Raw genomic sequence first — 21263 nt, forward strand, 5'->3', positions numbered from 1 at the left:
CAACCCTGAAACAACACTTTCGAGTGATGATAAGGTGATGGGCTACCCTCGGCTGAAGGCGAACAACAACTCAGGTACCTGTCTCCTTACACACCACATCTGCAAATGCCATATTCCAAGGAACAAAGCTAAGATTTAATTACTGGTCTCAGCAAGTAAATTTTGGGAAGGCCATAGAAAAGTAATTGCATTTGTGTGCGTGTGAACTCACAAATTAACCCCAGGAACTCTGTTTATGGCAGGAGGGGTCATTCACAAGGAGAGGTGAGAGCAGCAAGCACACATACCCCTGACTTTGATGTGTCACCCACCTGCCTTCACACAGCTCCAAGCCCCTTGTGCGCTTTGATTACCCGAGCCTTCCCTGCCACCGCTTCACTCAGCCGCTTTCATCTTGCCACAACAACGGCGCCGTGAGAAGAAAGGGGGAGAGGGAAGAGGGTGTGAAAGAGAAATAAAAAGAAAGATTTGGGGCTGGGAAAGTCAGCTTGGTAGAGGAATCTGGAAAGAACTGACATGCTGTCAGGCAGAGATGAAAGCACTAGAAATAAGGGATGTGTTGCACACTTACTAAAATGGTGGCATGATTCTAATAAGGAAAGCACATCTTTGGCACCTGCTTGAGATCACTCCCATGAAAGAGCCAACCAACAATCTAGGATGGCTAAATTCAGCATCATTTTAATCTTTTTGTCAAATACACATAAAAGATGTTGTTCTGAAGACAACTGTCCAACACAAAACTGTAACAAAAGGTATTTTAAAATCTTACTTTAACTGATTCGCAGGCCAGACTGACCATCAAGCCTGAAGTGATGCCAAGCAGTGAAGAGAAATCTAACACCAGCTTGAATTAAAACTTGCAGAACTGTAGTAAAAGAAGTAGGCAGGGAAAGGGGATGAAGAACAGTTATGAAAATGCATGACTGCCTGAAATATTTTCCTATCTTCAAAAAATGTCACCCTGAAATTCCTACCTGCTTCATTCACCTTGCCGCTATCAGATTTTTTGTTATCCTCAGTTTTGAGAATTTGTCTGGCATTTAGTATGCAGGAGAGGTGCACAGGAATAGATCCTGCTGCCATAGATAATGCGGTTCTAAGGGAAACCCATCAATTGTTAATGGCCATGCAAATTGTTGAAACTAGAGAGTTATTCACAGTTATCTCGCTGTGATTTGGTAAGTGTCCATGCCTGATGTGATCACTCACTTGATATATTATTCCATTACAATTCAAGTAGTAGTCTTAGCTTTTGGGTTTAGAGAAAAAAAAGTGTAAGGGCGTGCAGAAGGGTGAAGGGATGTTATTTGTTTTAAATTATTTTAAACAGTCATACACACCTCCTTATATAAAGTATGATAAATCCCTTCCTGCGACTAGTCATGCTTTACTGAAACATTTAAATCCCTCAGATCGGAAACTAAAGGAGCTTAGCGTGCAACTTTAGACCATGATCCTGCAAAGCACTTTCTTATGTTTCAGCCATACACATGGTGCACACATCCTTTGTGGCACTGGATCTTCCAGCTGCAGTTCACACTGTTTTACAATTTCTGATCAAGGTTTTCTACTGCTTATGCAAAAATCTGCTGGCATTTAATAAGCTATAGGCGTCTCCTCAAATCCATAATGCATTCACTCTCTTTTGCAGCAGCAACCTTCTGATCATTAATTTTCAGCTTTATTGCAGCTCCAACATTTCAGCTATGTTGGTGGTTTTTTTTGCACCTTGTCTGAGATTTATTACTTTCAGCAAAGTGTACTTTAGTTTTTTGTATTTTGTTTGCTGATTTTTAAACCACCCTTAAGGGGGAAGTGTTACTCTTCTTTATAAAATAATTCTGAAAATACAGTATTAAAAAATAAATCCTATAATTATGTTTTCCATTAGTATTAGATAAATTACATTTAATTAAAAGAAAAATCTGCTAGCAGAACAATGGTTGGTGGCAAACTCATAAGATTAAACATTCATGTGTTTATCTTCCTGAAGCAGCTGATTGAGTCTATGAGCAGACACACCAAAACAAGCCTTCAGAGATATAAACTCAGACATTGTAACAAAAATTTGTCCTTCAGACAAATATTGTTATTTCTAGAAGCAGCCTCTGAATTTATTCTTGACTACTACAAAAACTACAATCCCAATGGGTTTTCTGGTAGTAACACACTGAACTACCTGACCGCAACAGGAATTCCAGTATTGTGATAAAATGTCTGCAATTATTCACCAAGCCAAAACCAGTATCAGAAGTCAAGATCTTCTAGGAGAATGAAGAAAAACAGGATTCCGACCCAAACACTGCCACGCTCCCCTGTCTCTCACACTGCTGTTGGTCAGGTGATGTTCTCCATCAGCCTGAAGGCTGCAGGGGTCATAACACACATTGCAGCTCTAGCAAACTATTTATATCATGTTCCTTTTTACAGCCTCAGAGAACTAATTATTAACGGGACAGGATCTTCCACGGATACGCTCAGCAAACACTGAGGTATGTGATTTTCCTTTAGGAATTTACTGCTACACGCAGGCCGTCAGCACTGCGCTCTCAATTTTGTTTAGGAGCTGAAGAATGATTGATCTTATTGATTTGTGTCAACAGTCTGACATGGACGTATCGACCAGCTGTAATTTTGTAGGAGGAGCTGGGAAGGGAACTGAGATTGCATTCTCGGTGGCACATCATCCTACCCAAAGAGAAAATGATGTTAGAGATGCTGGTACAGCCATTGACAGGACCGCATCAGGACTCGAACCAACACAAGTGAGTGACGAGATTTCCCACGACCGTATTTACAGCAAATCTACTGCTAAACACCCAAATGTATAATTATAATCTATTACAATTATGCAAAGAAGTAACATTTCAGAAAGGCCTTCTCATTTCCCATTCTTAGCATTGAATACTTTTGTTTTGCAGCCAATCAACTAAATTAGCCCTAATTCTGTTTCATTCATAAACACAAAGAGGATATTAGAGGGGAAAAAAGTGAATAAACGGAAAATTCACTAAGGAACCCAGGAATTATTTTGTTTTCATGTATTTCTGGACTAGAAACCACCATGGAGAAATAAGTCAACTTATAGAAGCTTTACTGAATTTGCTAACTGCACTGTAGGAGCCCTTGGAGGAGTGATCAGAACAACAGCACTTCAGTGCCTGGAAAAGCAATGGTCTTTGGCAGTGGCTGAGTGAAGCAAGGAGAGTTAAAAGGTTCATATATCAAACATATCCTGACCCAGGACAAGTCAAACCCCAAAAAAGCTTTAGAGGATATTTGCCCTTGCCAGACACACGGAGAAGAGCTGCTTCATACTGCTTCTGACAACTGTCACCTTTTATTGGAAAATCATTTTAGACCTATGCTCACTGATGCTTCCTGAGAAGGGGATACAGAAAACATAAATGACTAGTACCTCAGTTTTATACAGGCTCTAAACATTATAAAGCGCTAAAGTAAACCCCCAAAATGCTTAGGAAAAGCAAAGACTTCTTTCCATTTTAAAAGCATATGGAAACGTAACCACGGCTGCCAGTGGCAATGCTGGCTGTCGGACTGCAGTCTAAAGACCACATCCAGGCAGGAGAAGGCAGGAGCTCCTGCGACAGCCCTGCCAGCACCTCACTTCTCCCAGGGACCGCATGAAGGTTGAGCAGTCTGTGCTACTGGAGTATGAAATGGGAGCCTGATTTAGCAGACACAAACCTCCCATCTCTACCACCTTTCAGGGAACACCCACTTGACATCCTGGCCAAGGAACACAGCACTAAACCATCCAAAAAACAGAAGCTAAATTGTCAGCAAGAGCTGGTGGAAGAGACAAGTGCAGAAACACAAGATGTTTAAAGAAAATGGTCTCTTCTTTCTCCTATTATTGAGCAGGCCTAACTCTCCTGACTGGCTTACAGTAATGTTTTCTTATTCTAAGAAATTACAACATTTTAGGAAATTAGACTGCACTTGGAAAGCAATCAGACTGGCAGTACTTATACCAGTTTTTTCACAGCAAAGCAGTTAAGACACAACATTTTGCAGAGTTAGGGCCTGTATTTCTTAAAACACTACTTCCCCCTTCTCTTGTGAAACAAATCTCCTCTCTTTCATTCTCATTTGGAATTAATTTCTTAAACTAGTTTCTCCTGCACCACAGAAGTATGCTGACCTCCTGCCTCTTGGCCTTCAAACAGGCTATGTGGTACCTGTGGCCACAATATCAGGATAGCTTCTTCCCATGCACGGATGTCAGTTGTTATAATTTGTTATGTAAGTGGAAGAAATTCTCTGGCTGGAATCTTTAATGGCTCCTGTGCACACCTGGTGATGCAGGCACCTCCTGCCACAGCTCCCTCCCTCCCTCTGCCTTCTCCAGAGTTTTGGGGCTGAGTTGTATCAGAATTACACCAATGCTCCCTACAGTTGACTGAGGAGTTCCTAAATTAAGGACAAACCAGTGATGATATGTGTCCTGCTTCCTCCTGAAATCTGGATTGAAAAAAGAGCAACACAAACCCTCCATAAAAGCACAGCATAGCTGGATGAACAGAGGAAGAGGAACAAATCTATTGCTCACTGTAAACCATGAGAAGGTTTTGAAACCTAAACATCCCAAATACTTGGCAATGTGGAAACGTGCAGAACCTTAAATATAACCTGAAGTTATACTCACACATTCCCACAGGCTAAACTAATATCCATATGACATGAGAGAAGAGCATAAATCTTGCATCATTGTCTAGATATAGCCAAGTCCATGAGGAGTCAGTCACCTTAGCAGCTTGGAACACTTGGCATTTAACTCCATGCACATGCCAGACAGTCCATGTACCCACCAATTACTCTTCTCTGTTTAGCAAAACAGTTTGTTTACCCGAGACCACAAAACTCTGTGGATTTTCTGAAAGAAACCCTTCAGAGAGAAAAGGAAAACAATCACAGATAATACTCCAGAAATCATCAGATTACAGCACAGTCTCTTGACTCACATCTGTTGAGTAAATAAGTGCTTCGTGCTGACCAGTTTCATTTACTTCCCTCTCCTGCGAGCGGCTGCTGGTTTACTTTCCAGTAGGCTGTTCCGGGACTGTATGTGGGGCAAAAGGATTATCTCCAGCACTCAGACCAGTAGTCTTTTTCACTTGAGTTTGTCTCAAGCTGGAACTCTTGTTCAATCCCATTCTCCCAGCAAGACGCACTATTTCACAGATGCATGGATGTAAACAGGCCCACAGCTGAGAACAGCCTCGGTGCAGCAGGGAGCAGCAGTCAGCTGCATGCAACCCACAAGAGAACCCCAAAATCAGCCACCTCTCTTCCTTAGGAGCACTTTCAGTGAAGCTTACTTTAGGCCACTATAAAATGTCCTGCACAAGTCAGACTTTGCTCTGTGAAACACCCAGCCAGGGAGGGTTAGAAGGCAAGAGCCCCAAGGGATGCTCTGCAGCACCTTCTTCCTGAGCCCACCTCGCTGGGGACGCAAGAGGACTTCCTCTTGCCAAAATAGGTAGCTGGAACTGTTACTACTCTAAGCTCAGTTCTGATCTGGGTTCAACAAGCCCTGAAAACTACTTGTTTCCAAATTAATTCTACTTAAAATGATGACTCCGATAATTTTTTTTTTTTTAATTTTGTTCATCATCAAGTGTCTCTCCAATGATGAGTATTTATTGATAAACTATCCTAGATCAATTTTCCTAGGCAGGAAAAATAAAAGTAGAGCCCCTCTAGCTGCGAAAGCTGTGTTCATATACATTCTGCGTGCAGAAAACACCTGCTGCAGATCAGATCACCCATCTATTCTAATGCTTTGTCACCACACAGCCTCGTATGAGAAGCTTCACAGAAAGACACAGAAAGGCCTGAGGCAACCAATTATAATAATAACTCACCCCACAAGAAAACCTAATTACTTGAGGTTAGGAGGGTGCCTGGTTTAAGGCCCACGGGCAGGGTGGGCTCCTGTCAGTGCCTGACCCTGCACACCCGGCCACACCCGCAGCAGTGCCCAGCGCTGCTCGCACAGGGAACACACTCATGCACATGGATCCACCCGCTCCCACACCTCCACCGAAAGGGAAGAGCCTGGTGCAAACGGCCAGGCTGAGGATTGTGCAGCTGGCTGGGAGCTTAGGGATGCTCCTGTTGCCCCTGCTCCCATCTCCTGCCAGGGCATCAGCGGGGAGCCTCTGGAAGCTCCGACCCTTCAGGGCCCTACTTGCATTAAATCAGGATCAACAGGGACAATAAGGACTCTCTGCAATACATACAGAGAGCAAGAGGAAGAACACAATAGAGCAAGTCCTGTATTCTCAGACACCCATTAAAGCTTTGTTATTTACCTGCTTACTGCATTTTGGATAAATGTATTGTAAACCAGGCAAATTTCCAGTTTCTCAGAAGTCGATATTAAAAAGTAGTCTGGTGGGGACAGGTCTCTGTAGGAGCCAAGATACTCTGGGAAAATGCCCAAGCGCTCTCAGTAGTTTTTGAGTTTTATCCAAGCTCCCAAAACAGCCTGGTGATATACAAGATGCATTGACTGGTTCCCATCTCATTTCAGATGTCCTGAACAACAGCCAACCTGAACCTGAGTGATTTCTCAGATCTGTCCTAAATAGCTACAAATGAGCTGACTTGTGAAGGCTTTTAGATTATTCAAACAATAATCCAGTGAGTGATTAAGTGTGGCATTTTCATTTGTATTTTAGTACAATACACGGAAGCTTAGTATATTAAAAATGCAAGAATTTCACCTTTGTTTGAAACGTGCACATACATGCATATGAAGTGTTCACATTATCATCACATGTTGGACGGGCAAGCCTAAGCCATACTTCACATTCTCATGCCAGTCTGCTGAGTGGCAAAGTCAGCCCTTCTGTGTGCTTCTACCTCTTTTTTTCAGTATGTACATTTTTTTTCCTAGTGGGAAGGAAGCAAAATTAAAACTTGCTCTTCTTCCCATTCTGTGCCTATTGCACGACTGTGACCTTTACTCATGACTTTCAAAGGTGGGAGGTTCAGCTGTGATTGGCATATGTTCCACCAGTAGAGTGCACACCAGGTAAACCTACCGGCTACCAGGCATCAATGAGAACGTTCAGCTGAATATGTTCTCCTGCAGAGGTACACATCCAACCCTGTCTAGTGCTACTGTGTGCCCTGCAGAGATGTCTCACTGGTATAAGCATGCAAGGTGCTGCTGCTCTCTCCCTCTTCTGCCAGTGCCCAGCAGCCGCAGGTAGATCTGCGAGCAGCTAGCTCCTTCCATATGCTCCTCCTCCACTACCACTTGCCTCCAACCTCTTCTGGCAGAACTAGTCCCACCTCATGAGGTCCTGCATGTTTTACCTCCCTTTCTCAGTTCCGTCATGATCACACAGGCTTTTTGGTCACTGACTAGTCAAAAAACCTAGTCTATAAAAAACACCTCATTATGCTATTTGTCCTCCACCATAGCTCACTTTTCTCCAAAAAATATGGGGTTTTTTCACTTTTCCTCCTCCATTTTACTCCTTTCTTTTTTTTACCCCTTTTGCTTCATTCTCACCATTTCAGATATCAAGCATGGATGATAAAGTCTCCTTGAATGAGCTTCTGGGTGAGACCATATGTTTTCTGATACTATCACCTCCATCTTCCAAAGGCAGGGTTGCTGCAGGTCAGGGGATATGCCACAGACATTATTTTATTTTCCTAGAAAGATCCTCATTTTGGTGCAAACCTCTTCTCTGCATCTGGCTTTACTAGAACATCATATTCCTCCATTTCTTTCGGTATCCAGAGTCATTTATATTACCTTCCAAAAAGTAATTATTTGGAACCAGTTAAGCCTGTATATGAATTCTGCCTTTGTTTAAAACACATTGTACATATGTATATATTTAGACTGTCATTAAATATTTAAGAGGCTGTCTTCAAACTTCAGCAGCAGCAGCTTTTATTCTCTTAACCCTTTGTGAAATGGAAAGCTTGAGGCTGAAATCTTATTGTGGAGGAATTCAGAAAGCCCAGCTGCCCTAGTGCTGGGTGACAAAGGCCAACTCTGGCAACCAAGGACACTCTAAAGAAAACCAGGTTTTCTTTGTTTTCTTTTATATCCTGTTTGCTAGCAATCTAATCATGATAATGTAATTCATTTTAGTTTGCCTCAGCTTTATCTGCTGAGATGCATAACTAGGATGCAAATTAATTAGCTGTGACATACAGATGGATCTTTCAATACAATTCACAGAGACAGTCAAATACACACATGCCCATCCCTCCTTTCCCCAAACAAAGACACTCCACACATTTTTCCAGAGGTCAGAAAGTCACCTTTCTTGGCTTTTTGAATCTCTTAGAGAGGAAACACCACATCCAGCAGACAGTTGGACCTCATGTGAACCCAACACTAAATGTTACATCCTAGATGAAACCCCATCACAAGTAACTTGTGATCTGTGCAGCCCTGAGCCCAACACACCATAACACCACTACCCTGTTAACAAAAGGCTAGCACATTTTAAAATCTGGTAACCTCATTTACCTGGCTTTGCAAGGCCTCTAACCTAGACCAAATCATTCATTTATCACCCTAGCAAGCACTGGTATCTCGAGGCCAGCTCTCCATGGCCAGGACACCTACACTACTGTCTTTTACATGAAGTGGTGTAAGTATCACAGCAGAGGATAGGAAAATCAGCACAGAAAAGCACAATACGCAACTCCCAATTGTTATGGATATGCCAATAGATGTATCTTGGAGAGTATGTTTCTCCTTTTTGATTAAAACCTTGAGGATGCATTGTTAAATCCAAGCCCCAAACACCTCATAAGAGCCACTCTGTGTGCAGTTTTCAAGGCCCAGATGTATAGAGATACTTCTTTCCAAGCACTACAGTCTCATTGATGACTGGATGCTGCTTCACATGGGATGAAAAATGGAGTTCCTTCTATAGCTTACACACCTGAGTTACACATCAGCACTTCAACTGGCCGTCTGTGTTGTGCTGCCTTGGAGATGTGACCCTGGCAGATTCTATAAAGGGAGCAGAGGAGCAGGCATGGTCCCTACGGGCATGGAGGCAGGATGCAGGCTCTGGCAGGATGCAGTGCTGGGAGAGCAGCAGATGGCACACTCTGCTGTGCATCTGCACCGAGGCACAAGTGACAAGGGGCAGCAGCACACTCTGCCAGGTGCCCTCGCTCCGGTAAGATGCTGGGGCAAAGAGCTGTAGCATCTGCAGTTGTTCACTAGAGCAAACCTCTTCACCTCAGCAGCCTGACCACAGACTGAGCCTGCCTCAATTCTTGGAGTAATCTTATTTTCTTGTCAGCATCTGTTTTCAGTTCCTGTCTTTTAACAGCAGCATTACAATAAATGCTGAAGCCCCTCACTCCAGATACGGCCACATCCTAGTGGCAAGTATGCTTTTTGTATGAATAGCACAGCATACCAGTTGGGTTCATGCTATTGTACCCCCTGAGGGTTGCTATGTACAAATCTCACCCCAGTAAGTGGCAAAGACACTTTAGGGGGGGCAGAACTCAGAGGCAGAGATCCATCTTTTATTAGATCCAATGGCATAGCTGTAAAAAATTTGACTCACGTGAAACCACAGGCAGGTATGTTTGGTTTTATGACAACGTGACAGCACACACACTGTAGTATACCCCAAATGGTTATTCAGTTACAGATTTTTCCCATCTTTAAATTAGCTCCAATTGCTCATATCTAGAAACAAAAAAACAATACAACCTGAAAGGCTGCAATTGTCAGGTCTCCCCTCTTTCCCAAAACACATATTCCCTGAAGGAGGTCACAAGCCAAAGGGGCCCTCAGGTGACAAATGCTTAGCTTAATATCTCTACTGATCACCCAGCACTGATGCTGTATTGCTTCCACGTGTGCATTATTTCACCACTCGTCCACCAGTTTTCTGAAAATGAATGTGATTAAAAGTCCACTGAGTATTTGCACTGCTCTTTCCTCCCTCTCTGCAGCAGAATTACAGTAACCAAAAGGTGAGCAGAGTTCACCCAGTCAGTTCATGCAGGCTTCCCGACTTTGCAATGCCAACCTTCCCGCTCTCTTCCCAACCCCTGGGGATAGTTTCGGTGGAGAAACAGCCAGGACAGTCGGAAATTTTCACCAGTATTAATGCCAGCGTAGTTTCTTCCCAAATGCTTTCCAGAAGTATTTTTTCACCCACATTCCTCTGTGCACCACAAAACCCTCCAGCAGTTGGCAGCTCTGGGTGCAGCTCCCTCCACCGCACATCACCCAGTGCTTTACGGCTGGTCTGTTTTAATTCAATGTGTAATTCATGCTACCCAGGAAATACTCTCGTGTGAAAAACTTCGCATATAGGCACCTATTCTGCAGCAAACATAGCGGTGGTCGGCATTTAAATGAACTAATCAGCTGCAAACGGCTTAGTCAGCATCGCAGTCCTGGAGGTAATTCCCAGAAGCGATTTTCCCGGCAGCTACATATACAAACCTGAAAAGCAGACTGGAAGACAAGGGCAGTAGTACGGCGAGAGAAAATTTGGCTTCATACTGACATTACCAACAAATAAAAATAAAAGTCGAGGAAAGGCAAGCAACCAGGCGTTCACAGAAAGCATACGCTGAGCTTGCATCACTGGTGTATCCTCTCACATGTAAAAATCAGAAACTCAGACACAAGACACAAACACAGCCAACACTTCTTCTTTCTTTACTAATACTGTGCTGGTTTGGACTGAGAGGAGAAACACGGAAAGGCAAGCTACTAGCTTGTCTGTGAATACACAGACACAGGTCACACACCGGGCAGTGCTTTGTGGAGAGCCCATCCCAGCCATCGCCCTCAGCAACCAACCCACTTCGGCAGCCTGGCTCACATGCGACCTGGAGAGAGCTGAGGACTCCTTCAAACTTAGTCTCAGGGCAGGGAAAGCATAGGGCGTCTGGCTTAAGAAGGGCTTGGGGGACAAAAAGCAGTGCCAAATGTCAGCGCATCCTCCAACAGCACCTCTGCGCTGGCAACGTTCGGAAAGCCATCGGGCTGCGGATGCAGGTCATCAGTCCCTGGGCAAGCAACGCCGCGGCTGCAGGACACTGCATCACCCTTCAATGCCTCCCCCAGCTCCCCCGGCCAAGGCAGCACGGAGCCAGCCGGAAGCTTCACGGGTGACGGGAGAAGCCACCGACTCGCCCAAAGGAGTGATAAATGCTTTCCTCTGGCCACTGCCAGCGCATTGGCACACATCTGCTCACATCTGCTCACATCTGCCCACATCTGCCCGGCGGCCCGGGCCGCCTGCAGCGGAGGGCATGCCGGCATGCCCTGGGGATACAAGCACGGGGAAAGGGGCACCGCTCACTTACTTTTCGTATTCGGCGTTGTCTCGATCGCAGCGCGAATCCTTGTGCTTTTGCCAGTCTTTGCCATGCTTGCAGGTGGTCAGGAGGACAACATCCTCTCCGTTATGGACGTGATATAAGGCATTCCTGGTGTCTGACCCTATCCCCGTCAGGTACCTTTTCCCCTTGAATACCAACATGTACTTCCTGAGAGGAGGGATGGTGTTAAACCTCAAAAATCCCTTCTCCCCTCCTGTCCTAGGATGATCCTTAGAAAAGAGCGGGATAGAAACGTCAAAGTTGGGTCTGAAGTTTTCAGTACTGATGCTGGCTTTGGCCAGCATAGCCTGGCCAATGTCGAATCCCACATCCTCAGTGTAGTCGGGCCAGGTACCAGAGTATAAATTAAAAATTAGGTGGTTTCTGCCGTTGTTCCACAGGTGGAGGCTCTGCACCTTGGAGCGGAGGTTGTGCACATACTGGGGCGAGAGCTGGTCTCGGTCCAGCGTGTCCAGGCTGAGGACGAAGAGGCAGGCCTGCCCGGGGTCCGAGGTGTAGAACCGGGAGCCCTCGATAGCGGCCAGGACGTTTTGGTAGCTCTCAGCGATCTTCTCCCCCTTCTGCTGCGGGTACACGTAGACCTTGAAGCCGTTTTTCCGGCACTGGGCGAAGTCGAAGCAGGACTCCATGCGGCAGCGGCGCCCGCGGTAGAGGCCGGCGCTGGAGTCCCGCCGCTGACGGGGGGAGACGCGCCCGCCGCCCTCGGGGCCCGGGCGCTCGGCGGGCGCGAAGGGCCGCAGGGCGTCGGGGAAGCGGGGCCAGGGCCGCTCGGCGCCGCCGGGGCGCGGGCCATGCCGGCTACCGGGCGGCGGGTGCCGGGCCGCCCGCAGCCGCACGCCTCCCAGGTAGAGCAGCAGGGCAAGACAGGTGCCGGCAGAGAGCAGCGTCAGGTAGCGTTTTTTGGCCTGCATGTGTCCGGCGGGGGTCCGGGGGGCTGCGGAGGAAGGCGGGGGCAGCCCGAGCTCGCCGGGCGCCGCTCTCAGCTCCGCTCCGCCATCTTCCCGCCGGCGAGCGCTTCAAACTCTCTTCGCCCACCTCCGCTCGGCGCCGTTCCCCAAGCCGCCGGCCGCGGCCGCGCATGTGGGCGACCGCCGCAACTTTCTCGCCGCCGGTGTCTCAGGGGCGGCGGGCGGCGGCCCGGCGGCGGCCCGGCGGGGCGCCCCGCATGCACTCAGGGCCGGCCCCCCGCGCGGGGCGGGCACCGGGCAGCGCCGCTCCCGCCTTCCCGCCGCTGCCGGCGCTCGGCTCCGCCACGCTCCCGCCCACCCCTCTCCGCCCCGCCAGCCCAGCCCAGCCCAGCCCGGCCCAGCCCCGCCGGCTCACAGCCCGCGGCCGCCGCGCCGCAGCCTGACGAAGCCCCGCATCGCCCGGCGCCCCACGCCTGGCCCCGGCGTCGCTCGTTCCTCGCCTCGCTCCCGCTGAATGGCCCCCAGGACGGAGCAGCGGCGGCGAGGATCCTCCTCCCTCCTCTTCTCCTCCTCCCTCTCTTTCTCCTCCTCCCTCTCCTGCTCGCCCCTCCCTCCCTTCCCGCCTCCCCCGGGCCGCGGCAGCAGCGGCCGCCGAGCCCCGCGCCCCGCTCGCCCGCCCCGCCCGCCCGGGGCCGCGACCCCCGCCCGCCGCACCCGGCCCGCGCCGCCCCCGCCCCGGCCCCGCGCGCTGACCTCACCCCGCCGCGCACCCCGCGCCCCCATTGGCGGGCGTCACGTCCGGGGGGGCGGGGCTTCCGCCGCGCCCATTCATAACCCGGCGGGCGGGGGCCGCTGCTGCTGCTGGGGCGGTGTTGGGGTTCCCGGCCGGCGCTCTCGGGAAGGCCCCGCGGGGTGCCATCCGCTGAGCCCCGCCCCGGGGGCTCCTTTGCCCGCTCCACCCCACCCTGCCAGTGCAGCCCTCAGCCCACGGCCAAGAGTGACCCGGCTCTCCGCTGGCGGTGCCGGCGCCGCCGCTGCCGCCCCCTGCCGAGTGCGGCGCCGCTATGCTGGAGCGGCCCCGAGGGAACAGACCCAAAACCGGGGCTGAGACCCAAAAACCCAGTTACGAGGCGCCTGGTAACAAGCGTTCTGCGTGGTGCGGGGAGAGGCGGGGACGTGGCTCCGCTGCCAGCGCTGGGGCTGCCCTCGCACCCCGGGGCAGCCGACGCCATCGCCGGCCGGGATGCGGTGCGGTCCGCGCCCCTGGGAGCAGGCCCTCCGCACCGCTGAGGCGGCTCCTCGGGGCTGCCAGACAGCAAAACGATGCTGATGAATGAGTGGTCTGTAGGGAGCTGTCTAAGCGCCCAGCCATCCCTGCAGCTACGTATTTCAGCTTAACCTCATCCGCTCCGTGGCATTCAATTCCATCGCCAGCAGCCTGTGCTCTGGGAGAGCCCTCATCACCCAGGCAGGTTGGCCTGTACGGTGGGCCCAGGCTGGATGGGGTGGTAGGAACACAGATGGGGGTCCCAGCTAGCTTTGGCACCACTGGAAGTGCTGGAAGGGATGATTGCAGCTCCAATGAATGTATCTATTTCAGCCCTGCTAGTTCAGCAAATTATAGTGGAGCAATTACCTGGGGTGGCTTCGAGGCGCTTGCACAGGACCCTGGATGTCAAGTAACTATCCAATACTGAAGCCTATCCCAAAGTGTTTTCTTTGTCGTTCCTATCCTATATTAAAAGTGTAACAGAGTGGCCTTCCTGGGTTGCCACCGCCCTCTCCACCTGCAAGATACAGAGGGGTCTTACACCACCTGAGGGACACAAACCTCACATCAGCCAAAAGCTTCCCTAGCCCGGTGCTCTTCCATGCATGTCCCAGGAATGAGCTGTGTCCTTTCCTCTTGTCCCTGCACTGATGCTGACTTGAGGTGGAGAAATGCACCATAATGTGTGTGAAGCTAGATAGTTTCTTCAGGAAATGTGGTGAGCGTTTACTATGGAAGGGTGCATTACTGATAGAAAATGCATGTCAATCCTGTAGTTGGAGTCAAGAGAAGACAGTTCCCTTCAAAAATAATTTGACTGCGAGGAGGACTGGTGCAGGAAGAAGTTGGGAATAATAAGGAAATGTAAAGATTCTGAGAACAAAGTCATATTTGTGGCTGGTGTAAATTTAGGTACAGGGGTCAGAAATTTTGGACAATGCCCCAATAGTGGGGAAGTGTAATTAAGTATTAATCTATTCATTAGCCCTGTAGTCTTTCTCTGAAACATTTGTCAGAGCCCACATTCCAGAACTGAGATGCTGTTCAGGAAAAAAGAGGTCAGCTTCTTGAAAGGTGAACCAAGGCAGCTCGCAGAGGCACCTTCTGTCAGGCACAGGAAGGTGGAATCCCATTACTGCAAATTTGCTCTGCAAATTAAGCCTCTGGGGACCAGTTTCAAACAGAAAAGGAAGGCTGTGAGCTTTGCTGCCTGTGCCAAGGATGGTAGCTGTTGCAAATAGATTTTGAGGATGTGGTGCTGATGAGCCTGTAGTACCATGGTGCTGCTCCCTGCAGCAGGGAAGCATAGGAATGAAAGTTGATGGGTTTCCAGCTGAACTGCCCTGCACATGAGGTGCCCACACTGTTGCCAACTTCATAGCACCAGTGAATACTTCAGGTTTGAAGTATTTGCATCTGGAAAAAGGCAATGAGGTTGTCATTTTATTCCACAGAGAAATAAACTTTTACAGGTCACTGATAGCAGATTTTATCTGTAGGATTCCTGGGTTACAGTCTGATTGCTCCAGAGAGATCTGGATCCTGTTGTGCCAGGCAAAACCTACTCCAGGAGATGTGTGTATGCCTGTAACCACAGAGAGAGTGGCTATGGTGATCAGTTGCCTTTTTGATGACCTTTCAAACCAGCCATCACACACTGTTTATAGTTTTCCTATGTCACAGAGCAAAATCAGCCTGTGCCCAGACCGCTTCCTTGCTGCTTCTCAGGCCCTGTTGGCAGTGTGGCAGGAATCACGCAGCCAGCCTTCAGCTCTTTAGCTGGAGAGTTATCCACAGCCTGCACAGGCACTGGAGGCTGAGCACTCTAAAAAACGAAGCCTACCTTTCTCTGCCTGCATCTGCCACCTGGCAGGTAGATGATGGAGCAGAAACCAGTGTATAATATAAATTCTGTCTGAAGATGAGGAAGAATCAGTGGTGAAAGGGTATCTACCTGGTAAGAACATGAGTCACCAACCCCAGGTTTGCTCTGGCCACTGCTGCCTGCTAAGGGTCTGCAAATTTGCAGATGGCTTTTGACCCTTCCAAATAATTTTATATTTTCATGTAGCTGTCTGGGAATCTGTCCAGCCTTTAAATGAAAGGCCAGGAGAGGGAATTGGTTTTCTATTTCTGACTTTGTAACTTAACACCTGCCCAAACTGGGGCAAGTCACTTGGGGCCAAATTCTTAGATAGGTAGATTAATGTGGGCTACTCATTTTTAGGTCTCTCTCGGTGTCCAGTTGTAGCTTTAGATGCCTTCAAAATTTAATTCCTCAGAGTTCCTGGCTCAGCTGTCATTTAAATCTGGAGGTACCTTCCATTTTTTTAATGTGAAAAATTTCCTACTGCTTCACACACTTGGATGCATGTTAGTTTTGATGATGTTGAGTAATGTCCTTAACTGATTCACTGGGCATTAGATGTTTCTCCATCTACAGAGTTCAAACCTGAACATAGGAACTTGCTTCTTGCACTGAAATCCACTCAAAGCATAAGAGAAAAATGCTCTCACTCTCTCACCTGTCCCTATCCCCTGTTTTTTTAAAACTGGTAACTCTACTTAAAGTGTTTGCCCAAGTAGGAGACCTAAAATCACACCTGCAATTTCCAGGAGAGCGTCCTCTCTGAGGGGGTGAAATGGGACTCTCCTGCTGAGACTGGCTTGTTATAGGTAACTACCTGGGTAATCACTCTATTAGACTACCTGTGGGTCTCACATTTCCAGCTAAATGGGATTGATAATATTTTCCTGGCTAATAGGACAGCATGAGAGCTGATTTATCACCATTGTCAAGTGTGTCATGATCCTAGGGGAAAAAGGATAAAAATACAATGGAGCTAAGATGTTGCAAAGGCGTTGTTGACAGACCCATGTGCAGTTAAAAATTGTTACTCTGTTCAATGCTCAAATCATCATTCTTTGTGCCACTTGAATGCTTTTCCCTAGCTAAGTGCAACAAGGTTTTCCAAAGAGTAAAGCAAAGCCTTGCAGAACTGGCTGCCTGGAGCTCCAGGCTTGGCTCTGTATTTTGGTTTCCACAGATGCCAAGTACCTGCAGATGTCACTTTGGTTTGGGTGATCATACTGAAGAGCAAAGCTTTTAGCAGAACTCCTGACCTGAAGGCTGTGGGAGAGGAACTGACTCCTATTTGATAATTTGTTCACCTTCTGATGCAAGACAGAGTCAGTGTTCTCCATTTATCCAGTGGTCAACAATGCCAGTTAAACTTTGGAAAGCACTTTCTGAAGTCCACTCTCCTGTCTGGAAAGAGTTAAGGCTGCATTGAAAACTGTCTCTGCCTTCAAATTGCGCTTACCCAGGGTTGTGGTGCTTTATCATAAAACAAAGGAAGAGGGAAAAAACACAACAGGTATTCAAAGAGTTGTTTGTGGAATCCTAATTTTCTGTTAAAATTATTCTTCATTGGGGCAAATTGAAGTGATCTTTGCTCCACAAACTAATACTAGTGCTATGGTTGCTTATGTCTTGGTAATATCACATGGGAATAAAAATATCGACTCTTCCCCATTAAAATAGCAGAGATGTAACTGTTTGAGCTTCAACATTGCAACAGCTGTTTCTTATGTCCTCAGAAATAATTGGCTGTTTAAATGTGAGAAAAATCAGTGATTTTAAAACCAGTTTATTTTTAAGGAAAAATGTAACTGCTGTTTGTTAAGAAGGTGAGATTTTCAGGTGAGTTGGAAGGATAGCAGTGTAGGCACCTGATTTACCACGATATTAAACATATAGTAAAACCAGAGGCTTATAAATATTAAGATCTTAATCTCAAAGCAGAGCTCAGCTGGGCAAAAGCCAGAGACATACAAGGCATTGCCTGAAACTTGCTGTAGGGCTGGGGCCCTGGTGTGCTGGTTATGGAGCAGGATGGCAGTGCTGAGGGTCTGAATACAAGCAGCTGGCTCTGACAGTAGCATTGTATGAGATTCATTTGAGGACTGCTCTGTGGCTATTTTGAGTGCATCAATTCATAAAAGTCTCTCTTTGGGTCCAAACTAATCTGAAAACAACTTATGTCCATGTACATCTAATGTGGTGGGGGTAGAAAAGCTCCTGGACTGCCTGAATGCCTGCTCTCAGGTGTGATCAGGATTGGAGGTGACCTGCGGTGACCAGCAGCAAGGTTCCTGGGTCCCACCTGGCTCTCTCTGCACAGAGCTGGCCCAGTTCCCCACCTGAGCTTAACTTTTCCCTTCATATCCCCCAAGAAGAGACTTGGTCAGCAACTGCTCTGGAGAAGGGCCTCCCCCTTTATTGTCCTGCCGGGCAGCAGGTCTAGCAGAGTAGGACATGGGCAGTGGGAGAGCGGCTGGGTGGTGGGCAGCAGCCTGCCAGAAGCCCTGCAGAGGTGCTATGGATTAAATCTTCACCTCCAATTTTGGGAAAGAGCCAGCAAACACTTTCACTTTGTGAGCGAGTCTGTGGCCAGCGATCCCCAAGGAGAGGAAAAGGAGGCATTAAATGACCGCACGTGACACCATTCTGTCCCCAGTATTTCATAAGGGCTTTTTTAATTAGCACTCTGCCTACTGCTTCTCCTGGCATGTCCTTGGGTTTTGCTGGTTGCTCCCTCTGCTCCTGTGCTGGATGGAGAGCGCGTGGGGCCTCGTGCAGCCTGCGAGGAGCCTGCATGTAGCCTGCATGTAGCCAGCTGGGCTTTGGCCCTGAGCCTCAGTGGGACAAAGGGTCGGCTCCAAGGGCTCCTCAGACACGAGCCGCAGGGCTCTCTCCCGCAGCGTGTGTTTGCTCTGCAGGCTGCCTAATAATAACTGTTCCACTGCAAAGGCAGGCTGGCGAAGGGAAAGCTCCTGGGCGGCTGCTATCCCCGAGAGCACCGGCAGCCTTAGCAGAGCCTATTTATTGGTGCTTTTTTCTTTGAGGAGTAATAACTTCCAGATTTACTCCTTTCTAACTGAGCATCTTTCAAAGTGGGTGTAGAGCTATTTAAATAGCTTCTGTGGAGGTGGGATGAGAAATTGCTCTTATTCCATAGTCTGCAATCAGCAGCAAACAAGCACTTTTCTCCACTGCACAAACAAACAGGAAAGTACCTGCCAGCAGCCTCAGCACTTAGATCTGATTTTTTGCCCAATGGTGTAAGACACAGGGAATTTCACTAACATCAACAGAGTTTCAGTAGTGTAGTTTTATTTTACTTTATTCTAAATCCAGTTAAATCTCCATATTTTTTCACGCTAGGGACTTCTCAGTGACTGTGCTCCAGGAGGAGATAAGCCCCCACCCCAGTGAAGCGCCAGTGCAGAGCTGCTGCAGCCCTTGCTTCCCAGCATAGCTGGGCCATGGGATGGTTCTGCACAGCTCTTTCTCTGGGTTTTGGATAGGTCAAGGAACAGCTCTGTGACCCACTTCTTTCTGGACAGTCAAAAAACATCTACTGCACCAGAGAGAGGAGCTTCCCTGCAGGAGGTAGAGGCTATGGATGTCCTGAGGTGCCCTCCTAGGATATCTGAAGTTGGGCCCTATGCTTTTCCTGCTCACCTGTGGAAAGAGCCTCAAATCCCAGGGCAGGCAGAAAAGACCTTGTTAAAGACAAAGACTGCAAGCCCCCAAGCTTCTCCTTGCTTGGATGGAGGAGAAATACAGTGGTGAGCAAACAATACAAAGAAGTCCCACATCCTCAGAGTTGTCAGAGGGGGGCCAGGCTCCCTGGTGACTTCCAGAGAGAGCTCCTGCCCCTACCAAGTCAAGTGTAGCCATTTACCCCAATAAACCCCAACAAAAGTTTGGGTTCCTGCTGAGTCAGTTCTGTAGCTGGTGATGTGTGTATTTTCGTGCATGGCTTTTCTTTTGGTGCAAACATGGGTGGCAATCTGATTAGCTTATGATTCATGATTTGGCTAATGTCCCTACTTCCCCCAGTCCCCACCTGTTCAAATAACTGCTACTGTAATGTAGGCTGTTAACTTGAAATAACTTTTCCAACCTCTTTGGTAAATGAGCTCTGGAAACTCTTCAAGTTTTGTCCAGAGGCAGAAGTTGTAATAATTTAATGAAAATGCTTTTCAAACCAAGTCAACATACTGCAAAACTCTATGTGAGCATTTAAGAAGAAACAAGTTTACTTTGAGCTGTTTCTATTCAACTAATGCCATGATCAGACATGCTGTTCTGGGAGAGCGTTGTTTCCAGACCCTACTGCTTGGCACTGGTTCTTGCCAAAGCCCATCCTCTCCCCAGCTCTGCCACACAGAAATACATCTTCTCTCCCAGCCCTAACAGCAGGAACCAGGTGAGAAAACCCTCCCATTCAAGGAGTCACTACTGATCTGGAGTATCATGCCAGAGCAGGGTGAGGAAAGGCTGCTCCAGGCAGTTTGGCTGTCAGACCTCAGGAGAGCAGAGGGAAAGCCTGCACAAGTGGCCATGGTAGATTGAGGCTGGTGACGTGAGCTTCCTCTGCTACTGTCACATGAGCAGGCCAGGCACTGCTCCTTTGGTCACCTGTCCTGTGCCCATCACTCACCAGTACAATTAACCCAGCCTGAGAGGTTGCAGCAGTGGCCCCATATGCCCTTTGCACCAGATCAGACAACTTCCCAAAAGCCTTAAATTATGTAAGCGTCACCCCAGGACAAAGCAATACAGTAAAATAAAATTAAAAAAAAAAAAAAGGAAGTACTAGTAGTGAACTCACCAGGGGATTGATTTAGTCTATTCCTCAGCTGGCTGAGTTATTGCTACATAAAAGTTGGATCATTTTGAAGCACGCACGCATTTCAGCCTCGGTGCATACAACCCTCAGGAAGACCATCAGGCAAATCCTGATCTCACTCAGTCCTGGCCAGGAGTTCCCCTGCCCTTGCCCGCCTCATTCCCTGCACAACCCTCAGCTGCTGGTTTGATGCCCTGTCGTGTGTTTAACTCTCACTTCCTCCATTGCCATGGATGTCTAATCCTTCTTCTGTAAATCCACCCTTCACTGGTTGCAGGTCCTCAGGTTGGGTCATCATGGACATAGTGCAGAGCCTCTGAGCCTCCCAAAACCAGGTGGCAGGTAGCAGGGAGAGGAGCAGGTATGTCACCAGGCTGCTGCAGTCAGCACCCGAGTTTTTCACCAGGGTAGGTAGATGCTTTACCTGTGGGTAAAAGCAGTAGGTTCACCAAGGAAGTGCCTCTCCATAGGTGGTGTGCTGATTTCACCCCTGGCAAACAGCATTAATATAATACATCAAAGCTGGCTGCATTAATAGCAAACCAAGGGAAAGGATTTGCTATACATGCTAGCTACTTTTCAAATGCAAATGTCTGTTTTAAATCAGATTAAGACAGAAGGAAGCCTAGAGAATGCCAATAATTAATACATGAAAAAGGAATAAACATCCAGGCCATCAAAAGGTAAAACAATCAGTAAGATGAAAGTAATCCATCTTTTCCACACAGCCTGCTCTGCTGCACAGAGTAAGTGGACGTGAGTCCCTATCCCCATTTCCATAGGTAGGTGGTAAACCCAAAGAAGCTGTGGAAGAATTAAGATGGCTCCTCAAGCTCAGCCAGGGAAGGGGAGAATTGCTGGGCTGGGTTTGGCTTGGCTTGGCTTGGCTGAGCTCAGCTCAGCTCAGCTCAGCTCTCCAGACTCCCTGGGTTCAGTGAGCCATGCTGCTGCAGAAGAGGAACCTTTAGCAGTCACTTCTACTCACTGGCA

The 21263-nt window shown here is 48.0% G+C and overlaps 1 protein-coding gene across 1 annotated transcript in view; it reads right to left on the bottom strand.

Moving 5' to 3' along the window:
- EXT1 (exostosin glycosyltransferase 1) overlaps positions 1-12652 on the bottom strand; it is a 175937-nt gene extending 163285 nt beyond the window's left edge. The window contains exon 1 of the mRNA XM_058831184.1: positions 11359-12652. Coding sequence (XP_058687167.1) covers positions 11359-12305 — 947 coding nt within the window. The 5' untranslated portion in view covers positions 12306-12652. The remainder of the gene's footprint in view (positions 1-11358) is intronic.
- Between the last annotated feature and the right edge of the window lie 8611 nt (positions 12653-21263).

The sequence above is a fragment of the Poecile atricapillus genome, chromosome 2, assembly GCF_030490865.1.
Source record: "Poecile atricapillus isolate bPoeAtr1 chromosome 2, bPoeAtr1.hap1, whole genome shotgun sequence".
NCBI lineage: Eukaryota > Metazoa > Chordata > Aves > Passeriformes > Paridae > Poecile > Poecile atricapillus.